Source organism: Centruroides vittatus, unplaced genomic scaffold (assembly GCF_030686945.1).
Source record: "Centruroides vittatus isolate TY-2023 unplaced genomic scaffold, ASM3068694v2 contig_880, whole genome shotgun sequence".
Lineage (NCBI taxonomy): Eukaryota > Metazoa > Arthropoda > Arachnida > Scorpiones > Buthidae > Centruroides > Centruroides vittatus.
In genome coordinates, this window is record NW_027122572.1 from 696,636 (window position 1) to 720,829 (window position 24,194).

At 34.6% G+C, this 24,194-nt stretch overlaps 3 protein-coding genes across 3 annotated transcripts; all 3 read right to left on the reverse strand.

The window, feature by feature from the left end:
- Nucleotides 1-562: 562 nt before the first annotated feature.
- Nucleotides 563-1,885, reverse strand: LOC136983291 (uncharacterized). The gene has a single exon (XM_067279990.1). The coding sequence runs from the start codon at nt 1,883-1,885 to the stop codon at nt 563-565; it is 1,323 nt and encodes a 440-aa protein (XP_067136091.1).
- Nucleotides 1,886-14,167: 12,282 nt separating this feature from the next.
- Nucleotides 14,168-15,479, reverse strand: LOC136983292 (uncharacterized). Its single transcript, XM_067279991.1, has one exon. It carries the CDS (start codon nt 15,477-15,479, stop codon nt 14,259-14,261), a length of 1,221 nt encoding a protein of 406 aa, XP_067136092.1. The 3' UTR covers nt 14,168-14,258.
- A 2,811-nt stretch (nt 15,480-18,290) lies between these two features.
- LOC136983293 (uncharacterized) lies at nt 18,291-19,154 on the reverse strand. Its single transcript, XM_067279992.1, has one exon. It carries the CDS (start codon nt 19,152-19,154, stop codon nt 18,291-18,293), a length of 864 nt encoding a protein of 287 aa, XP_067136093.1.
- Between the last annotated feature and the right edge of the window lie 5,040 nt (nt 19,155-24,194).

A 24,194-nucleotide genomic window follows, 5' to 3' on the forward strand; every position in this document is an offset into this window, starting at 1 on the left:
GTAAAAAAAAACAAAAAATACCTAACGCATCATTCATCAAACAAATGAAATTGAACGTCTAAACGCAATGTTTTTAACGGAATAAATAAATTCAAAAGCCGAAATTTATAGAAAAAATTACTTGTTTTCATTTGGACGTTCCCGATTACCATTACGGAAAAAGGACATCTCTGCTAAAAATTTTTTCCGGGGGTCCACAAATCTAGTTCCGCACCGGGCCCGGAGAACCGTAGCTACGCCACTGCTCCTGGGTGTGTTAGCGTGAAACCAGAACAATCTTACACATTTGGCTGACGAATTTTTATAATGCAGTGCTGAATACCAAACCATTTTAAAATATATATAACAAGAAATTCAACTAAATGAGATCGAAAAAAACAAATAATCAAATTCGCTCTACAAACACCATAAATACGAATTCAAAAGACCCAATACGGCGACAGCCGCGATGCATTTCGGTATCGTATTCGGATCTTCTGTTTATAAACCTTGCTATACAGAAATTAATCAATAATTCAAAATTATTATCGCTGATATTTTACGGCAGTTTATGTAGCTTCATTTAGCTAACGTTTAAATTTTTCCAAATTTTTATTGAATCTGATTTTAAAATTCGATCTGAATATCTCCACGCAGTTTGGTCACGGAATACAGGTTTCTCTGTGTCACCCCAATGACGATAATGATGTAGTCTAGCAAATGTTGGTTCTGCAATAATTGTTTTCCAATTGTCGATAGACCTCCAAGATTTATGAATTCCCGGAATCTCAACTTTACTCGGAAGAACTATAGCTTTTGTTCTCATGTAGGACGGCCAAAGTTTAAAATGCAACGTCTTCTTTAGAATGCTTAGAGGAATGGTTACATTCTCAACTTCTGGATCATCCGGCAAATCTAATGAAAAAAACGTATTGCGGAACAAAAGATCACTCCATGACGAGTTGTACGTTTTTATTACATCCATTAATGATATATTTTGTTGAGGCATAATAAGTTCGTCGATATCCACTGTCACAACGTATTTATGAGTTTTTGCATATCGATACATACAGTCGGCAACATTTGCCAAATGGCCATGATCCCATGCGTCACTTACATCTGTAGGAAGATTCCATGGAAACAAACTGATAGGTATACCTCCATCAATTAGAGCATTTAACAATAATTTAATGGAGTTATTTGCTTTATAATCGTAAAATGTAAAATGTTGAACTCCCATTATCTGATAATACGCAATGAACTCTGCTAGGGGAAGATTATTATTAGAAAACTCTCCAAAAAGAGGAGGAACACAAACTGCAATGTTATTTTGCCAACTTTGATCATCTTTTACAGGTTCTGTAAGTACCACTTTAATCCAATGAGTTGCACTTCGTTTATATGGTGTAAGAGCTACACGTTGAGGAATATCGGGTGTCTTACAATAAAATAATAATGATATATGCTTTTGATCGTGATTTTCTGGAATAAATTCATAATTGAGGTCTGAACTTTTAATGGAACCATTTTTATATTCCAACAGGCAAGAGAAAGTATTCGAATTTATTGGCTTTTTTGGACCTATTGCAATAATGCGAACAAACGATGGTGTTTTTCGATATTCCCAATAAGCAGAATACACATAATAATCTTCTTTAACATGAATCCATTTGTTTATTATGAATTGCGATTGTGGATAATCAGAGATATATGTCTTTGCATTTAATGAACGAGTCACTGAAGTTTCTAAATGAGGATTACTAGTCTTATTGATTTCAATATCTTTGAAAATTAATAATAGCACTGTGATTATTATACACAATAGCAATATTTGTGCTGTTTTCCTGGAAGATATATTTCTTACTTTAATCTGAAATGCTGAAATAAAATCAATTATCAAAGACATTTGAATAATTTCATAAAATTAAATAATATCTTATAGCGCGAATGGAAAGTAACGAGGCATTGAGAAGTAGCTTAATTTTTGTAATAATAATTCGACCATAATATTTATGTGCTCTTGTATCTCAATCAACGGAGATTTATAATACTCGCATTATTGGTGTGGGCAGTAACCCGAGAGGCCTGCACGTGCAGTGGCTTGTCTGTTTGGGAGCGATGCAGATTACTGCATGCTACTAGGTATAGAAATCACTGGTTGCTGTACACGATGAGGGGGTATGGTAGAAGGATATCATGCTAGAAATCAAATCTTTTTGAAAACAATTAAGAATCGTCATTCGAAGTTAATACCCTAAGTTCTGTCGTGGTCGCAGAGAAAATTGCCTTCTATCTCATCACGATTTCCAGTGGTTCGAGGAACATTGTGGATGGCATCGGTGACTACATTGGAATTTTAAGGCACGTATCACAAAATTATCTCCATATAATATGATACATTTCTAATCGTTTTCATCATCTTTTTCTTATAAATATAGAAATTACAGCGATTTCTCAATACCTGGTTACGTCAAAAAAATGCAAAAAGTCGAGATTTTTTCTCCCATATGTATATGGGTACACGATTTTGTTCACCTACTTGAAGCTTAATAATTCCTGTGCTTTTTTGTCGAAAATGTCTGATATTTTGCAGTTTGTGTATTGGGGCATTGATGCTATTAAAGTTTGGTCGGTAAGGGTGAAGAGGTGAGGACATAGAGGAGTGTTAAATGTCATATATCGATTGGGATCGGACTTAATCGAGACTTCATTCATTATTATCGTTAACAATTTTTTATACAACTCATTCCTACCCCAATGGCAAGCGGTTCCGTTTCTTGAACACTGTCAATTCGCCAGTGTTCAAGAAACGGAACCGTGCGTTCACTCCTCGCTAGGGTGGGCTGGCCACGTGGAGTTTTCCTTCGTCTGTAACGTTTGAGTAGGGGCCAGTTACCCTTAAATTGACCATCCGAAAGGCATCCCTCCTATGCATATTGCGTTGCGTAACTTAGCAAAGCAAACAAATATTCCTACCCTCAAAATAAAACTTGTGCCATTTTATAATAATAGTATAAAATAAAATCTCATAACAAATGGTGCCACGCATAATTGAAACTTTTGCCGGGAACGTTAAGCAATCGTTTCTACATTTTTTTTTTCGATATATACTTACTTTTGGCTCCACATTTATGTAAGTGTTTCCTTTGCCATAAGAAGTCATCTGTAATTGAAAAAAATATATAAAACATAACAGTGCATACTCTAACGCTCAATTAGAAACAAAATGTGTAATGGAAATTTTGAATTGTGCAGTGGCAATTCCATATTTGTGCAGTAATTAATTGTCCGATTCTGAGTTTTACAAGTAGGGGAAAGTTAGAGAGAGAATATTGCGTAGTATTGAAGTTATACTAATTAATGTGTTTTTAGGGTCGGAAAGTAAAATTTGTTTGATAGAGTACGATTTCTTCAAACATATTATGAGATAAGTTTAAATTGATTTTATGTTTGTGGACAACAGCCTTCAGGCGTTATTTTAGAGAATGTTATGATAGCAATATGACGATGTTGTAGTTACAGAGACAGAAGAAGAAGAAAACGGCGGTTAGAGCTAGTTGTGGCACGCAATGAGGGAGACCATTGTGACACTGTTACAGCTAGCTCTTGATCTCACGTTTAACGTATAATCTTCTTCGGAGATGGTACATAGTTACAAGAGGAAACGGAGAGAGCAAAAGAAGGCTTACAAGATTATGTAAAAGCACCTAATAAGTAGTCAGAATAATGTATTTTACGGAACTCTTCAATGTCTATAGAATGTCTCTACCTATCCTGGTGTTGTTAGACTCAAATGAACTGTACCAAGATAGATTTTTATTATGTATGCCTTAATTGTCAATTTGAAACGCATGAAGAGAGTAAGGACGGTTATGTTGTAGCCAAATACACCAACGACTAGCCGAACTTAAATATTTTGATTTATATGTTTTACTTTAAGTTAACTTTTCTTATTTTAATTTTGATAGTTAACTATATTCTCAGTATATTATTACCAAATTCTTATTTTATGATTGCCTGTTTATTATGAAGACCTTGCATATAGGCCTACATTACAATAAGAAAAACATTCCAAATAAATTAAACAGTAAATACTCGTGTGAATTATTTTTATCTGTTTACAACTTTTAAATAAAAGCCTTTTTACTATTATTGTTTTATTGTTTGGTTGCAATCCTTTTGCATTACTGTCACTGCTTGCCCGATGAGTGTCACATACCCCGTAGTTGGGGAATAATGTGACAAGACTTGTGGAAAATAATAAATTATTCGGGACTATTTAAAACGTGCTTAAAGGGTTTTATGTTTATATAATGAAGTGAAGAATAATGTGTACAATAGATATAATTTTGTTTTAGAAGTGCAGCTAGGATGCACATTATATAGAAAATAGTAAAAACTGTCACAACTAGCCCGCTTTCCCCTATTTCTTTCTTCTGGTTATGTTAAAATATTTATCTAAATTATACAGAGTACGATAAAACCTGTCCAAAATAGAACCTGATTAAAAAGGAAACCAGCCTAAATGAGAAAAAATTCTTCGAAACGGAGCGATTTTTTCTTAAAAAGAACCAGTTCAAAACGGAAATCTATTCGGTACCGTGCCATTCCAATTTACACAGGTTTTACTGTATATTTTATTCGGTCCACGAAAAAACAACTATGAAAGGAATATTGGTAAGATTTATCATTTGAATTTGAATATGTACAATAGATATTTTTTATTCAACCACAACATCGATACTATTATTTAAACTGTAATCCACAACCTTAGCGCACTTATCGTATGGCAAATTATATCACTTTCAGGCGCACAGTGCACACTTCGCGTGTATAACAATTAGATTGAATGGTGTTTGAAATTAATCATTATACAGATATAAGATTTGTGTTATTGTCCTTATTTTCCATTTAGGTCCTTTAGTACAGCTTATTAACATAAATTAGAAAATACAACTGGCAAGGACTTTCCCTATACTCGAACAGGAGGTTAAGAGGACCAAGAAACGAAGTCAGATAATTTTCAATAATACTATGATATAAAATTTAAATAATAATAACAGTTTAATAGAAGTAATGTTTTAAAATTATGATAAATTTCTCTATTTTTTTTTTTTAACAATAAGTTTAAAAATGGATTGTTACAGAAACACTAATATTGGTTAAATTATCTGTGGCGACATCTATTATGAGATTGTGTTCAGAAAAATTTTTTATGATAATTATTATTAAAGACAAAATCTTTATTTTGGAGATGGGGATAGTTTTTAAAAATTCTAAATGCCAAAAAACAGATAAAATTTTCATTCCGTCTGGCTTCAGTGAAGATATGACATATGATTCCTCTCTGTATGATATCCCCACCCTCTTGACTTTTAACTACAAAAATTTATTAGCAGCAATGCCCCATATATAGAAATAGTCCTGTCAAGTATCAAAATATTTGGCTTTTTCCAGTTCTGACGTATGCCGATACATAACAAAATTTTCTAAATCTTTCTTTTCAAGTAAGTTTGAGAATTTTGAAACAACTCATCTAACATCCAAGGTTTCACTTAATGATGACTTTAATTTGTTTAATTTACTTTTACGTATGCATTTCGGAACGATGTATACTTTCTCTTCCTCCTCACTGATGTATTTACATAAGACATCAGTATGTTAAACATCATACATTAGTTATATTTTAAAACAATAATAGAATCAGTACGTACAGTATAAAAAGTAATACTGTAGTTCAAAACAATTTTTAAAATTTATACAGTTCCTGATCGTATACTTTAAAAAACTCGTTAAAAACAACTCACTTATCCGTAATGTTAAATATACTCTTTGTAAAAACAAAGTTCAAATTTAATTTAATATTTAATTCTGTTTAATAATACAAAAATAAACCTAATTACTTATAATTAACACTTATTATTTCATACTATAGGCCGTTTTACAAATATAAGTAGAAAAATATATCCTATCCAGCGGTAAGCAAGCACATGTCTGGGAATGAGCTGGCGCACCTGCTACATTGTCACGTCTTGTTTTGTCGAATTATTTATTTTATTTCACTGAATGCATTAATTTATTATCTTAGTGGCATTTTAAAGTGAATTAATCTTTTTCTCTGGATATATATTTAAGTATCGCTTATTTTAGCGCTGGAACAAGCAACCACTCCATGCATCCACTAATGCAATGCTGAAAAGAGATCTTTTACCTCTGGATAGATGTTTAAATGGTCATCCTGTATAATAATGCTGTCTATAAAAAATTTTCAGTTTGAAAGTATGGAAATCACATGATTTGATGACAATAATGTCATTTCAACGTTTTATAATTTACAGATACTGATGTGTTCTTTCTCTGTATTTAATATTTATAGAAAGAATCGTTCTCAAGTAGGCCTATTCGTTGACGCTGTTTAGAAAGGCATATATCGAGGTTTGACTTTATATTCAAAGTTATTTTGTAAACCGAAATATTTAATCCACAGAATCTTTTAAAGTTGTCTTTCTTATACTTCTATTAGTTTTTCTGTAAAAATCGAGAACATTACACCCTTTTAAATCTAAAAAATGAATAAATATTTTAACTTGTTTTCTCGTGAATATAATTTTCTATCTGAATAAATTATAATTAAAGAAAAAAAACATTTATTACTTTCAATATTGAAATTTTTAAATAATAACCTATGTGTTTTTTGCCGAACATTTCCGAAATTTTCGATAAAAGACAAAGGGGTCATTAAGCCACAAAGTAGTTTAACAAAATCGTGTCCCCCACACACACTAACATACATACAGTAAAATTGCTAACCTTATTTTCTGGATATTTTAAGGTTTTCTGCGTCCAATAATGTAAAAATTTTGGGGATCATTTTTGATTGATAACCATACTTTCCACATGTTTTATAATAGCCAGGAAAGCAAAGTGAAAAAGAATGAACTTACCTCTACAAATTGATAGTGTTCTATATTTGATTTTGGGAAACATAATGCTGTACAGGTATACCTCGAGGTACGTCGTTTCGAGTTACGCCATTCTCGATTATACGTCGTTTGTCAAAAAAGTAAATGAAAAAATGAAAATCAAGTTTAAGTCATTTTATTCGACTTTACATCTGTCCGCCACAAATACTGAAGTCGTAATATCACTAGAAAAGCGTTAAAAGCGCACAAAATCATATTAAAATATGTATATTTACAGTAAATGTTAATATAATCATCATAAATTTTAGAGAACGAAACATGAAAACATCTGTGTTTGTGTTGTCGTATTATTTAGCGGTCTTAAGCGCTCATTATTGGCGTTTTCCACAGTAGTTCCAAATATCTACCATTTGGCGTCGTTGTCAGCGCCACTCGATATTGGTAAATTTAACATAAATTAGTTTATTTTTTTACTATCGCAAAATAATTTTAATAACTGTATTTGTTATTTAACCTTAAAAAATCATCTTATTTTATAATGTCTTAGAGAAACCACATTCACAAATAAAGAGTCCGCGATGTACTGTAAACATCACGAAATTGTAAACATGTACATTTACAAGTATGTACTGTACAGTACTGTACATGTATTCGTAAATTTAGATTACTTTTTTCTGTACTATATCAAAAACTAAAATTTATTTGTTTGTAAGCTTAAAATAGATTCTTATTAACCATATATTATTAAAAATGCATTTACAAATAAAATACAGAAGTGGGAATGGTAATTTGTGGTTTAGCCTAGTGACAAGTAAATTCGAATTACGTCGTTTTTCGATTTACGTCGCCTCTCCTGGAACCAATTGCCGACGTAAGGTGAGGTATACCTGTATTTATATATATATATATAAGGATTATAGATGTCAGGAAACAAATATATACACTTCTACCTATTCTAATTTATCCACTTCTACTACAACTGCTAAGTTTCCTGTGAATAGTTACAGGATAACATGAACAACTATACTTAACAGACTGTTCTATTTAAATTTCGCCATCTGTTGATTTATAATTTTTATATTTACAAATTTGACTAATTGTGATTATTAAATTTAAATCTTATATACTCGAATTTCATACGAAAATGAGTGATCATCAATGCACTGAGAATTCGAAAAGCTCTAAAAAATGTGTTTTGTGCTTTCTTATATTATAAATATTTTTCGCATTTTTTAAAAAATTAAAAAAGATCAGACTTAAGTTATTTTAGCCATACTCCATTTTTAGCTTACACTACAAAGTATTATCGATTTATCTGATTTAGCAGTACAATTTAATGGCAGATGCTATAGAATAAAAAGGGTTAGACGGTGAACACGTGTAATTGCACTATAAACTGAAAGTTAGCGCCATGTATAGATATATCGTGTTATTTGAAAACTATGCTTGCTGTTTACGGTAACTGCTGTAAAAATAGGTGAACAAATGTTTTATTCTTATTAAAGCGATAAAATGCATTTTGGAATAAAAAGTTATGACAAGTAAATTCATTACTGTAGAACCAACATTTGCTAGATGTAGTCTAGCAAACGTTGGTTCTACAGTAATTCTTACCCAATTCTCGAAAGACTTCCAAGTATAATGAATTGTATAATAAATTGTATAATAAGTACACAAAGATCCTTTGTGTACTTATTATACAATTTATTATATAAATGTCTACTGGGACATATCGTATTATTCTGGTCTTATTGGCAGGTCTTATTATTCTACGAACCCGGACACCAGAATAATAAGACCTACTAATACGAGAAACAGGTGGAGAGATTTATAAAGGAAACGAATTTAGTGATATGATAATTGTACCAGCAAGGATACGGAAGTTTATGAAAATATCTTAACCAGTTATTTAACCCGGGAAATATCCCGAAAAACCCCGCAAATTTCTTAAAAGTTTACCTTTTACTTATTTTGTGTTAAGGTTGGGGAAATTTTGCAAATAGAAAGTATAATTAATTCATAAACTGTCAGAATACAGTTGTATTTATTAATTTTAAATCTACTTATTAGTTTTTTAAATTTTTGCTCGTCATGGCACGTCACAAATAATAGTTAATAATCAATACGTAGCTTATTTATGGCAGCACTCTGAAAATTCTTTACTTGTCGGAACCTGTAATATCTGAAATAATTGTGCTGATGCTTGTCTTAATTTTTAACCATCCCCAGTAGCTTCAATAATGCGTAACGTTAGGTTGTGCAAATTGGGCAAGGATATAAACGAGTACGAAGTCTGCAAGTATGATGTTTTTCTTCATAAACCTGATTATTAAAGACAAACGAACTGCCGAATTATTGGGCTATAAGCTTGATGTTTCTATTAAAGCAGTCGAGGTAGACAAATCAAGAATACTAGAGAGCAAAAGAAGTAGTACAATTTCGAAAACAAACTAGAAATCTTCCAGGATACAGGTGATAAAAACACATAACATCTGTCTTCTCTGATATGCATTAAAGACGATTCCACCCACATGAATTGAATCGGAAAGGGCATTCTCGGTAGCAGGACTTTTCATTACTAAAATAAGAATCAGAGTGAGTAATGGGAGTATTGACCATCTTTGCTTTTTAAAATCTTATTATAAAAATTTACAATAATATTTTGTATTATGTTTTATTTTAAAAAATTCTAAGTTAGATCTAAGTTTGATATAAGTTCATTTTTTGTTTAAATTTTTAACTGAATTCAAAGGCATTTCTTTTTGTAAGCAGTTTCTAACAAACTTTAATAAATTTTTTTTATTTGTGAAAATTTCTACGTAATTCAAATGTAATTTTTAATATATATCTTATACAGCATTATTAATATGATTTTGGAGGTTGCAGAACGTATAATAATTTTTCATTTTTTAAAAGTAATTTAATGTCATTTGATTAGTCAGTGAAAAATAATTAATTCTATTCCAGGATTTCCCGGGATCCTGGGACAAGCAAAAGACCGGGAAATGAGAAACCCTACTGCGGTATGATGAGAACGGAACAGAATCAGAACGATGGATATGCTGAGAATTATTTTGGGTGTTTAAGAGACGGAAAAAGCGACTTCCTAAAATCGGCAACTGTAATTCCTGTATATATCGTCAATCGGTGATCTGTTTACTTGGCCGGAGTCACTGCCGTTCTCTTGACGTGATAAAGATGTCTTTTAACTAGGATGACCAGAAACCCCGGATTTCTCGTGGTTTTTTTCTGCTTTCGAGACAAACTCGATGATTAAAATACTTATAAAAATTAACTTAAGTTTATCAATAGATGGTCTCAATGACTTCATTTTCGCAGATGTGCTATATTTATACAAATAAAAATATCGAGAAATAAATACCTACACTCCTATTAAATAATTTTTAACAATACGATATTTTTATAATTTTTTAATTTTATGCTGCATTAATTTTTCATATTTCTAAACACAATACGTTTGTCTGTGTTTTACGAAAATCTTTTAAGCTTCACCTCATGTTATGTTTTACCATCACAAATTTTTTGTTTTAAAATTTTATCTTAAAATAAACATTCACAAAAAATTAGGAAATTAATTTGAAATATTTTTCATGAGAAGAAATACTAGTTCTATTATTACTAAAGTATATGTAATTTTTATCAATGAAAAAGATTTTAATGATTTAACAGTATTATTAAATCTTCATTAAACACTCATTTAACTTGCTTTGCAAATTCGGTTAATGTGTACCTAGGTAGCCAAGATGGCGGACCTTCCGGTAATCTCGATCTTAGTGACGTCAAGATGGAGGGAGCTGCGGACTATCGCGTTGTGATATGCAAATTAATAGTAACGACGCATTTCGTGTAGAGTTATCGGCGGAAAGTGGTAACATGTGTGTTAATTCGAGTGATATTTGACTTTAGACGTAATTTTCTTTTTCTTTTCGAAGTTTTTCGTTTAATATTAATTGGTTAGTTATGAGTTCTTTCGATATTTCTTCCCAAGAGTTTTGGGCAGCGTGCACCGTCCGTGATTTCTATCGAGTGCTCGAATCGGAATTTTCCGAATTAGGTATGGACCCCAGAATCGATAAAAGTTTTAAATTTGCGGTGAGTCTAGGATTACAGCATATTGAGGAAGTGTTTGTAAGAATTGTTCGAATTCGTGCCAAATTTTTTATCGACACGACCGAGATTCGTGTGTGATGAGATGCAAAAAATGTCGAAGAAATAGTTCTGCATTCAAAGGAACCTTTAAAGGTAAATGTGGAAAAATATCTTGGAGTAAAATCTTTTCTTTTATATGGCATTACATTGCATTGGAATGCTCTTCGACCACCTCGGGTATTGCTGTAGGCATTTCGAATAAGGCTGCTGTCGACTGGTCCAACTATATACGTTTTATTATGCTAGTTGCTCTGCACAATATGACGTCGTTTAAAATCGGAGGTCCGAAGAAAACCGTCGAAATCGACGAGACTGTCATATGTAAACGAAAATATGAAAAAGGCCGCAAACTAAAAAGTACGAAATTGGTTGTAGGGGGAATATGTCGAGAAGACAAGAGCTGTTTTATCTGTCAAGTAAACGATCGTTCCGAAGTCACGCTAAAAAAAGAATCCGAAGAAGAAATCACGCTAAAAGAAGAACCCTACAGTCCCTGCAGCCCCAGTTTCTAATATTCAGAAAAAAGTAAAAAAGGTGGTCGAAGAAAAGGTGAAGAAAAGAAAGGAATGCAATATTACTGATGATGATAACGATAAAAGTAGAAACGAAAGAAAGAACAGAAAGACAAGTAGTCAAACGGTATCAAATCCTGTCCAAACCAAGCGTCGGAAAAAAAAAGAGGAACAGCAGCATGCACAATGACGTAAGTAATAACATTATATAATTATCGTTTATTTTTATTTATTTTCTTAATATTTCGAAATAGTAATTATTTTAACAAAATCCTTAAATTCTAAAATCGGGATTTAGTATTTAATAAATCGCGGAGCAAATCACGTGATCACATGTGCTCCATCGTAAATCGCAGTCAAGATGGCCGCCATCTTGACGTCGCTAAGTAATCTAGATCGAGATTACCGGAAAGTCCGCCATCTTGGCTACCTAGGTACACATTAACCGCAAATTCAAATACAAGTTAGCTTGCAACTCAAATTCACCACTTCTAATTAAGATAAAAGGCTGAAATTTTGGAACATACCTAAGTCTCTAATGCAATGGCATTTTAGGGAATGGTCCCACATCTTCCATTCTCCCCACTCGTTTTATTCTCCCCATTTTCCCCATTCTCCATTTAGGGAATGGTCCCACCTGAATTTCGATAAGCATAAAATATGTAAAATTTCATTATGTATATATGTAAACGTACTCCATTGTTTACCACAATCTCGAAAAACAACCAATAAAAGCGTTTTTAAAATATTAAAATTATTGATTTAAAGATTACTAATAATGATAGGATATTAGCGAGGACCATGTTCACTACACTATTAAAATGCTAGGTTTAAGATTTAATACAAGACCAAGTTTATACACAAAATACTACAGAATGTACATTTTCAAAGATACAACACTTAGACGTCACTTGTAGGAAATGTTGCATCGCTTCCTGAACTATACAACATACATTAGGCTGCGAATATATTTGTTTACTACAAGGTAGTAAACAAACATATTTCTCTGAATATATTACGGTACTTATAAAGATACTCAACAAAGAGAGGAATTGTTTTAAATGTTGATAAAAGTAGGCCTATTATCATTTAACTTATTTGTTATATAATTTTACGGATGAACTCCATTTTTACTTTCCCAGCTGTTATGTATACATAACAAGGGTAAGTATTGGAATCGAGTCAAATTTGACTCTCCGTTTTGAGTACACCTAAACTCAAAAAAGTTAAAGAAAAAGGAAAAAAATTCCGTGGGTTGTGCGTTGACGTCTATTTCCTTTATTACCTAAGGTTTGGGTAATCAATAAGAAACAAAATTTGGCATGATAACTTGTTTATAAGGAGCATTGATGCGATTCAATTTCAGTGGTTAAAGATCGAAAGGGTAGAGGATTAGAGGGAGATCACGTTTCGTACTGTCAGAAGGATCGAATTTAATAAAGATTTCCCTCGTTATTAGTATCTATAATTTTCTTTTCTGTTTTGTTTATAAAATACGTCTCTAACCTCAAAATTAAGCTATTTTCCATTTTTTAATAATTAACAATATAAAAATTTTTTATAAGAAAATCTCAAAACATATGGCGCCGTACACAATTTTATTTATTAATAGTATAATTAATAACAAGTTATTTTTAAATAAAATCTTAAGTGCTGGGAAAGTTAAGTAAAACATCCAACAACTCGTTGATGGATTTTTTACTCTTTTGGACAAATATAATTTTATGCAAAATTTTGTTAGCATTCTTCATTTCTCTTTGATTTTGCTTACTACGAAGTATGGTATTACATTACTTGCTAATTTATTGTAATGACAGTATACTATTTTATTTAAAAAATGCACTCGCTTTCGTTAATTGCTAGATTCTTTCAGCAAAATTCGAAAATTATTCAATATCAACGTGTAGTATTATTAGGTGAATATTTTCAATAATACTATAAATACCGATTATTACCTTTATTTGTTTTAAAACGAATTTTTTCTCCTTCAACGAACGAGTGTCAAACGTTTTAACAAAATGACAGAACTTGATTTCGTATTGCAAATTGCAAATGTAGTATTGAATTTTCATTGTCAATGAGGAACTTCAGGACTATAGATAATACTGTCCTGAATATATATAGTTTCAGGCATCATTTGGACGTGGAAGGTCCGGCGCCTGATTTATCATATTCCATCGATCATAGTTTTTATGATTACTTCTTATGGGTTTCTGAAGAATCTAATTGCATGAAAAATCTTCGTAGTATTGAAAACTTGAAGTTTAATTTCAACATATAATTCCTTATCACAAGAAAAGCTTTTACTTAAGTTATAAATTTTTGGATACCTGGAGAGCATATTTAAAATGATTGAAATATAAACAACAGATCTGTCTTGTATGTAATTTAGAAATAAAATTCAACGAGAAAATGTTGAAAAATACTTCATTCAGTGTTTCGAGAACTGTTTCTTTTCATTTGTAGTCATTATAATCCTCTTGAATTTTAGAATTTCTGTGTTCTTTTCGAAATTATATTTTAGTTTGGCACAAACATTGAAATAAGACGAATATGGCAATACTCCGTGCCAATACTTTCATATCTTATTAACTGTAGAAAGTGTTTAATTTCGTTTTTAATTCCACTAATATAAATAACCTGCTGCTAATATTTTCGAAATTTTTTAAAACATTTAACTAATATTTAAATTTTTCCAAACTTTTATTGGGTCTGATTTCAAAATTCGATCTGAATATCTCCACGCAATTCGGTCGCGGATTGCAAATTTTATATTTCCTCCCCAATAACGATAATGATGTAGTCTAGCAAATGTTGGTTCTACAGTAATTCTTACCCAATTCTCGAAAGACTTCCAAGTGTAATGAATTCCCGGAATCTCAACTTTACTCGGACGAACTATACCTTTTGTTCTCAAGTAAGGTTCCATAGGTGTAAAATGCAACGTCTTCTTTAGAATGGTTAGAGGAATGCTTGCGTTCTTAACTTCTGGATCATCCGGCAAACCTAATGAAAAAAACGTATTGCGAAACAAAAGATTATCCCATGACGAGTTGTACGTTTTTATTATATCCATTAATGATATATTCTGTTGCGGCATAATAAGTTCGTCGATATCTACTATCACAACGTATTTGTGCGTTTTTGCGTATCGATACATACAATCCGCTACATTTGCCAAATGGCCATGATCCCATGCGTCACTTACATCAGCAGGAAGATTCCATGGAAAGAAACTGATAGGTATACCTTCATCAATTAGAGCATTTAACAATAATTTAATGGAATTTCCTGCTTTATAATCGTAAAATGTAAAATGTTGAACTCCCATTATCTGATAATACGCAATGAACTCTGCTAGCGGAAGATTATTATTAGCAAACTCTCCAAAAAAGGGACGAACACAAATTGCTATGTTACTTTGCCAAATTTCATCACTTTCTACAGGTTCAGTAAGTGCCACCTTAATCCAATAAGTTGCATTTTGTTGATATGATGTAAGTGCTACTCGTCGAGGAATATCGGGTGTCGTACAGTAGAAAAACAATGATATGTGCTTTTGATAATGATCTTCTGGAATAAATTCATAATTAACGTCTGAACATTTAATGGAACCATTTTTATATTCTAGCAGGCAAGAGAAAGTATTCGAATTTATTGGCTTTTTTGGACCTATTGCAATAATGCGAACAAACGATGGTGTTTTTCGATATTCCCAATAAGCAGAATACACATAATAATCTTCTTTAACATGAATCCATTTGTTTATTATGAATTGCGATTGTGGATAATCAGAGATATATGTCTTTGCATTTAATGAACGAGTCACTGAAGTTTCTAAATGAAGATTACTAGTCTTATTGATTTCAATATCTTTGAAAATTAATAATAACATTGCGATTATTATACAGCATGCTAATATTCGTCTTAATTTCCTGACAGATATTATTCTTCTTACTTTAATCTGAAATGCTGAAATAAAATCAATTATCAAAGACATTTGAATAATTTCATAAAATTAAATAATATCTTATAGCGCGAATGGAAAGTAACGAGGCATTGAGAAGTAGCTTAATTTTTGTAATAATAATTCGACCATAATATTTATGTGCTCTTGTATCTCAATCAACGGAGATTTATAATACTCGCATTATTGGTGTGGGCAGTAACCCGAGAGGCCTGCACGTGCAGTGGCTTGTCTGTTTGGGAGCGATGCAGATTACTGCATGCTACTAGGTATAGAAATCACTGGTTGCTGTACACGATGAGGGGGTATGGTAGAAGGATATCATGCTAGAAATCAAATCTTTTTGAAAACAATTAAGAATCGTCATTCGAAGTTAATACCCTAAGTTCTGTCGTGGTCGCAGAGAAAATTGCCTTCTATCTCATCACGATTTCCAGTGGTTCGAGGAACATTGTGGATGGCATCGGTGACTACATTGGAATTTTAAGGCACGTATCACAAAATTATCTCCATATAATATGATACATTTCTAATCGTTTTCATCATCTTTTTCTTATAAATATAGAAATTACAGCGATTTCTCAATACCTGGTTACTTTCCATCGATATTGTATAGTACAGAATAATTCATTTTATGACATAATATAAGGTTTTTGTTGTTATAAACTAATTATAAATTTAATTTTTTATTTTTAAAAATTTGAAACGTGTCATAATAGAAGCATTAAACTTACAAAAACTATTCGTTATTAAAAAAAATTCTTAATTATTTTTGTTAGACAATGGAACTTTAAAACTATTATACTTGAAGATAACGGCAAATGCGGAATACATTTCCTAGTGTAAGTTGCAAATAGTTCTTATTTTTCTCTCTCTCCTTTTTAAAATGAAAATGAAATTACAGATCGCGAAATATTACATATTTCTGACAATAATTTCCTTTGAGAATAATTCTATTGTTTTGCTTTTCCGCCTTTCGTATATATAATAGAGGAAATTGTGGTAATCACTCAAAAAATGACTCCTAAGATTTTGTATTTTTGGACTCAGGGGACCTTGAAACGTCAAAAAGTGCAAAAAATCGGTTTTTTCTCCTATATGTATATGGGTACACGATTTTGTTCACCTACTTGAAGCTTAATAATTCCTGTTCTTTTTTGTCGAAAATGTCTGATATTTTGCGGTTTGTGTATTGGGGCATTGATGCTGATTGGGGTATTGGGGCATTGTTGCTATTAAAGTTTGGTCGGTAAAGGTCAAAGGTGAGGACATAGAGGAGTGTTAAATGTCATATATCGACTGGGATCGGACTTAATCGAGACGTCATTCGTTATTATCGTTAACAGTTTTTTATACAACTCATTCCTACCCCAATGGCCAAGCGGTTCCGTTTCTTGAACACTGGCAATTCACTCGTGCGTTCACTCCTCGTTAGGATGGGCTGGCCACGTGGAGTTTTCCTTCGTCTGTAACGTTTGAATAGGGGCCAGTTACCCTTAAAATGACCTTCCGAAAGGCATCTCCCCTATGCATATTACGTTGCGTAACTTAGCAAAGCAAACATTTACATTTACCAAAGGATTAGAAGGTAATACCATAGCCTTGGCTCCACCAATAGGTATAGCCTTGGAAAGAGAAATATGAAGAGTTATAGAAGTTAGAAGAATGAAGAAAAGAAAAGAATGACAGGAAAGTGTGAAATATGAGACTACAATGTTGCCACTTGAGAGCCAATTGTATAACATCAATGAATACAAATTACAAACATATAGTTGTGTACAGAATGATTGCCTCTACAACTTCAGGCATTAGGAGCCCCATAACGGCTAACTTGTCTTGGTGCTCAACACACAAAGCGCATATGAACATCCCCTTGGGGGAAAACAGACAAAGTCCTCCATGGCATAGGAGGTAACATAATAAAATAAAACAAACAAATTAATACAGTTACGTGTGTACACAAGACAACGCCTCCATGGCTTAGGAGGTAACATAATAAAAAAAAACAAAACAAATTAATACAGTTGCGTGTGTACAAAAGACAACGCCTCCATGGCTTAGGAGGTAACATAATAAAATAAAACAAAACAAATTAATACAGTTGCATGTGTACACAAGACAAGGCCTCCATGGCTTTGGAGGTAACAAAAAAAAGCGTGAGTACAATACAGCCAGTATATGAGAAGAAGCCCCCAACAGCTGTCTTGCCATGGGGCCAAGCAAATGTGTATGTACCGCCTAGCTGTTATACTTTAGAATGTCCGTTGCTTTGATGAAAGTTTCAAGAGCCTATAGGGTCTTATGACTGGTGAAAAAGGCTTTCAACTGTCATGGCCAGTGAAAACCATGGTCATACAGAGTGCTCGCTAAAATTCGTCTTTCGTGTTTGTATTTAGTGCACAAAAAGATGATATGCTGCACATCTTGATTGTCAGCTAGGGCACAAGGGCATTTTCCATTCCCTTTGTTCAGGAAACGTTTCAGGTATGCCTTCAAGTTCCCATGCCCTGTAACGATTTGGGTGGTAATGAAGTTTGGATGATAAAAAGACATGTGCCTCCTGTCTTGGATACTTGGATAAAATTTGAAGGCAAGTCTGCCTGTTTTATCTGCTTCCCACCTCTGTTGCCAGAGTTGAGTCATGATGTTGTCTAGTTGGGACTTGACCAGGCTTGATAGAAGGGTGTTGAGAGAGATGGGTATGTCTGCCTTAGCCGCCTTTTTTGCAAGTAGGTCGGCTCATTCGTTTCCGGTTATCTCGGAATGCCCTTTGACCCAGTTTAAGAGGATTTTTATCCCTTTTCCTCTAAGTAGCATCAGAAGGTTGATAGTTTCTTGAACTATTGTTAACTTTGTGCGTAGTTTCCTGATTTGGGCTAGGGCCGTTTTACTATCGCTGTTGATACGTATTGTCTTATTTCTGAATATCGGCTTGTCTCTGATATATTGCAACGCCTTCAAAATAGCCAAACTTTCGGCTTGGTTGTTTGAGCATTGCATTCCTAGCTTGAAGCAGGCCTGGTAAATTGATTTTCCGGAAGTGTTATTAACAACTAATGCACACCCAACTCCCTCGGCAGATTTCGACCCGTCAGTAAACACATTGTACGTTTTGTCATTTATTGCTGGTGTCTCGGTAATTTCCGGGTTTGGTTCAGCAGGGTGAACTATGTTAGCCTTTTGCTGTGCGTCCAGGCCGTAGTTCTGGATGTCTTTTATAAGTTCCTCCATAGAAGCATGGACAATGGGAGTTTGAATGCTGTTTGCCCTTTGACCTAAAAGTTGGTATTTAAAATATAATTTTAAAACTTTTAGGTCTAGTGGTAGAATGTTTGAAATTACTTGCAATGCGTTCGTCAGGCTTGTTCTGTATGCTTTAGCTATCGATATTAAACTCATTCGTTGGATAGAGTTAAGGCGTTTCTTAATGTTTTGCTTGTTGGCGGCTTCTCCCCAGATCTCTGCCCCATAAGTAATGGCCGGTTCGATTGCACATTTATAGATTGTCTGGCTAGTCTTAGAATTTATTCCCCACGTGTTCCGGGAGATGCAGCGTAGGGAGTGGGCCATCGTAACTGCCTTGTTGTGGTTGTGTGCTGACATGTGATTTCCATGTTAGTCTCGTCAATCTTCAGTCCTAAGTATTTGATGTCTGAGTTATGTTTAATCCTATGCCCAGGCAGTTCAATTGCTGGTTTCTTTTTAAGAGGGTGATGCCGTGGGAAAAGTATACTTGCGCATTTAGCTGGGTTGATTATCAGTTTTTTCTTTTCTGCCCACAAGTTTACAATTTTTAGAAGTTTGTTCATCTGATTCTGTAAGACTTCTTGGTTTTTGTGTGACATCAGTATCATCGTATCGTCAGCAAATCCTAATATATCGATAGTAGTGTCCACTAAGGAGTTTTCTTGGAGTTTGAAAATATCATTATATTGTGCAAGCCACAGTATTGGCCCAGACCTAGAGCCCTGTGGGCACCCTCTGTCTATATCTCTCGTAATGACTTTGGAGCCGAGCATTATGCTTGCCTTTCTTTCCATAAGAAAACTCTTATATACCCCGTAGATGTTTTTAGATCAATTTGTGTCTTTTAGTGCCAAGAGGATAGCCGGCCACCACGCGTGATCGAATGCCCCTTGAAAATCGATCGATACTGCCAATGTATGTCTGTCGTTTTGTTTTGTGCTCCTTATCACCTCGATCATCTGGTGTAGTGCCGTAATCGTACTCTTGTTTTTAAGGAATCCGTGCTGGTTGGTGTGGAGAAAATTTGTCTTTTCCATTTTAAATTCCAGTCTTTTACATATTAAGGCATCGAGGATTTTTCCAAAAATTGGTAGTAGGGATATAGGGCGAAAGTCCTTCGCTGTTACACTAGTTCTTGTTTGGGCTTTAGGTATCAGCTTGATTTCAGCCCATTTCCAAGCTTTGGGAAAATACTGGAGTTGAAGACATTTGTTGTAAATTATTAACATGGTAGTTGGAATGGCATTAAAAGTATGCTTGGCCATGTTCCCCGTAATTTTGTCTGGGCCTGGAGCTTTCCTCCAGTTTATTTCCTGAAATAATTTGGCTATTTCACTGGGACTAAAGTCCTTGTCTGTATCAGTGTTCAAAGTGGGGGGCACTCCTTCCTAATCTTCGCTTGACAGGGGCTGTCAGTGTCCTCGTGGTCCCGTGGAAAGAGTTCTGAGAGAAGGTATTCGTATGTCTCTGTTATAGTTTCTGTGAAGTTGCCATCAGCCTTTTTTACAGAGCACGGTATGTGTGTGTGCTTGTATTTATTGTATACTACTTTGAAAGGTTTACTCCATGGGTCCCTGTTGCATGCATTGGCACAGTACTCCTTCCATGAGGCAGACCTGGTGTCATTAATGAGCCTTTTGTACTCTCTTTGTGCGTTGGCATACTCCTGATGAAGGGCCTCTCTGAGCATGATCTATCGTTTTGCGGAAGTCCCTTTTCATTTTTCTGACTTTTCTTCGCATATCCTGGAGGCGCAGGGTCCACCATGGGACTTTGTTTATTTGGTCTTTTGTGGTGGTTGCCCTGCTGTATGCCTGATGTACTATCACCGAAAGTTTTTCTAATATAGAGTCTAGCTCTTCCTTTGTTTGTAGGTTGATAAAAGGAGCTGGCTTCCATAATTCCTGGATTAGTAACTCAAAAAGATTCCAGTTTGTGCATTGTTTTCTAGTGACATTGCCTGGCAGAAGGGTGTGTGATATTACAGTCCTTATGTAGTGATGGTCACTACCCGTAATCTTGTCCTCGGTAAAGCAAGAGTAGATATCGCCAAGGAAAGAGCTGTTGGCCAGGCAGATATCAATCCAGCTTTTTCCTGTAGGAGCAAAGAATGTGGGGAGCCTACTTGTGTTAAGAGAATATAGCTGTAACTCCTCCATAAAGTCCCTGACAATCTGTCCCCTTGGGTCTTCATTTGGAGCGAACCAAATTGGGAATTTTGCATTAAAATCCCCTGCTATGAAAATATTGCCCTGTGATAATTGCCTGATACTTTCCGTTACACATTCCAAAGGAGGCTCTATATCTTCAGAGGGAGGAAGGTAGACAGACATTACATAACAGCAGAAGTCTCTGGTCTGGATTTGGATGGTGCAATGATATTGACTGCTGTAGTTAGGGAGGTACTGGACATCAATGTTTTTATTGGCAACCACTATGGCTGTCAGGGTTTGAGTTGTTCCTTGATGGTAGTAAACGTTGTGCTTGCCTAGTAAAGCTGGTTTGTTGCCAATTGTGTATGGCTCTTGTATTGTAATGATATCTATTGCCTTTTCCTGGATTTCACTGACTAGTTGAGTAGTAGCTGCCTTACACTTCTGCAGATTTACCTGGAGAAAGCTAAGTTTGTGGTCTGAAGCTATGTCTCGGTTCTGCTGTTGTTGGCTGCCCAAGAGACAAGTAGTTGTGACGGTATTATGTGCACTGGTATGCCTAGTCCCCATAGTTGGTTTGCAAGATGATTGCTGTTTTAACTTTTTGCAGGACTGGGCACCTTGTCTGGAATGTATTGTAGTCTGGAGAGTGCCTCTTTCCACCTTGTATGTTCTTGTTGGTATCTTGACAGTTTGTGCACCTCGGTTGCCTATCCTTGTTTTGACACTCGGCAAATCGATGGTTCTGTGCACAGTGGCTACACCGTTGTTCATTTCTACAATACTTTGCATAGTGGCCATAGCCACAGCATTTAAAACATCTCTGAATATAGACAAAATCATCCATCCTTATGTTATTCCACGCAAGCACCACAAGTTTATTTGTTATCAGTATTCTCCTAATCTCGGGGGCTACGCTTAAAATAACATGCCTACTGCCTTCCTTCACATTTCCTTTTTTTAAAATTGTACTTATTCTGCATTTTTGCTGAAATTCCTGCAGGCTGGTTCCCGGCCATATCATATTTTGCTCGTAGAGAGTTTTGGTAATAGTCTCTTCTCTGTATGTAGTTCGGAACATTGATCATAATGACTCTTGGGCGCCTCCCATCTGAGACCTTGGTTTTAACTAAATTAGCAAGTTTGGGAATTGCTTCAACTGCCTTTTTGAGAGTATCCCCATCTTTGCGTGACGCAACTTTTATGCAAATTCCTTCTCCATTGACTGGTCTGATTGAGCGCACACTGATGCCTAGCTTACTAGGTTGAATTTTTTCCATGAGCATTTCTGTAACCTCTGTCATGTCTGTGGCATTTACTCCCTCTGCCTCCTTTGGATATAACAGGAGGGCTACTTCTTCCCTTGGCCCTTCTTTGTTGTACTTCTGTTCGATAGCCCTTGTGATGTCCCTAGTAGTGGTGCTAGGGATTTTCGGGGTTCTAACTGCATCTGCATAGCTTTTAACCATTGTGGTGATTGTTGTGGTCTCAGTTTTGCTCCTCTGATCCTTCAGCTCCTTCAAAACCCCATACATTTGATGAACACATCCGTGGAGCTTTGACACAGTGTCGCGGATTTCCTGCCGTACTTTTGTGTTTGGGCCAGCCTTCAAAGAGGCTGGGCACAGCCCCATGACCTTTGCCAAAAGGACTGAGGCTTCTTTAACAACTTTCTCCTCAAGTGGTTCCATGAGTTCCCCTGCTATTACTCCACCACCACCGTCCTCGGAATTGGTATTAGCACCAGAGCCCATGGTAAATTAATAAGAACCCCAAACCTAGATCTCAAAAAGCCCCGGTAAAATATTAACCCACCTAAGTATCTTTAAAACTTCTAGTAGTGAAAACCCAAAAACAAAAGAACTTTAAAGTAATTAAATCCACGTTAAACACTATGATTAAAGCAAAAGTTGAGTATAAAATATCCCCAGACTGCACCCTATTGAACTGTGGATCTACCTAAAAACTCCGTTAAAATGCAAAACTAAAATTTAGAATAACAAACCCATGAACTAGAGTGAAATTAAGCGTAAGTCTATTCGAAACCGCGTTAAAATGTCAAAGAAACCGGTACAGTTAAAAAAAACAATATATATAAAAAACTGATGACAGTTGCAACAATGTAAAACTATTACAACATTCAAAAAGCTTAAAATTGCAACCGAAAACAACGACCTTAGACCGTTAGGAATCGACTGGTCCCGTTGTATAACCGTTACAAAACCGTTAGAATTCAAATTTTCCTATTTAACTTAATGTATTGAACTATAATCGTGAATAACTCCTCACAAACATTACCTATCCCCACCCAAATTTAGGTACTACTATATTTACGTCCAGTGTAAAGAACCCTCTAATGAAGCCCCCGGAAGTTTGTTTCTCACTCGCTAGGCTCGGCCGAATTTACGGGATTAAAATTTAGTTACCTCGCCCCCTAATTAGCGTAATTAAACAAGTAACATACCAAATTCCTCAGAACGGAAAGCCAAGTGCAGTGTTACCCCCTGCAAAACCCTATCACATAAAGTCCCGCCGACAAATCCAAAAACTGAAGCTGACAGGTGAAAACCGACCTATTTTAGACACAGAAAAATTACTTTCTCTGAAAGATGACTTGTATCTCCTCAAAAGTAGCTCTTATGCTGCCTATGAGCAAAGCAAACAAGTATTCTTACCCTCAAAATGAAATTTGTGCCATTTTATAATAATTAATAGTATAAAAATAACATCTCATAACAAATGGTGCCACGCACAATTGAAACTTTTGCCGGGAACGTTAAGCAATCGTTTCTACATTTTTTTTTTTTCGATATATACTTACTTTTGGCTCCACAATTATGTAAGTGTTTCCTTTGCCATAAGAAGTCATCTGTAATTGAAAAAATATATAAAACATAACAGTGCATATTCTAACTGTAAGATAGCCGACCCGGTGGAAATAGGGAACTTAAAACCCACTCCTCGGCACCTGTGTTCGGTTGCCGTCTTTTAGATAAGATCAGTTAATCCCGTGTCAGGATGAACCTTGGGGGGTCGTATGTGGGCCGTGAGGGAGGAGGCAAATGATGACATGTGCTTTCCACAAAAAACCCGTTTATTTGTTAACATTTATGCTTACATCGACAATTGACAGTCCTCCACTAGGTCCTTCGGTGAGGCGGAGAGGGGAGAATTTCGATGTCGGTCGCAGCCCCGGAGTGGACGAGATGAGATCTCTCGGCAAACAGATGATCGGGAAAATGGT

Coding starts and splice junctions, on each gene's coding strand:
- LOC136983291 (XM_067279990.1), bottom strand. CDS start 1,885: ATGTCTTTGATAATTGATTTTATTTCAGCATTTCAGATTAAAGTAAGA.
- LOC136983292 (XM_067279991.1), bottom strand. CDS start 15,479: ATGTTATTATTAATTTTCAAAGATATTGAAATCAATAAGACTAGTAAT.
- LOC136983293 (XM_067279992.1), bottom strand. CDS start 19,154: ATGTCAGCACACAACCACAACAAGGCAGTTACGATGGCCCACTCCCTA.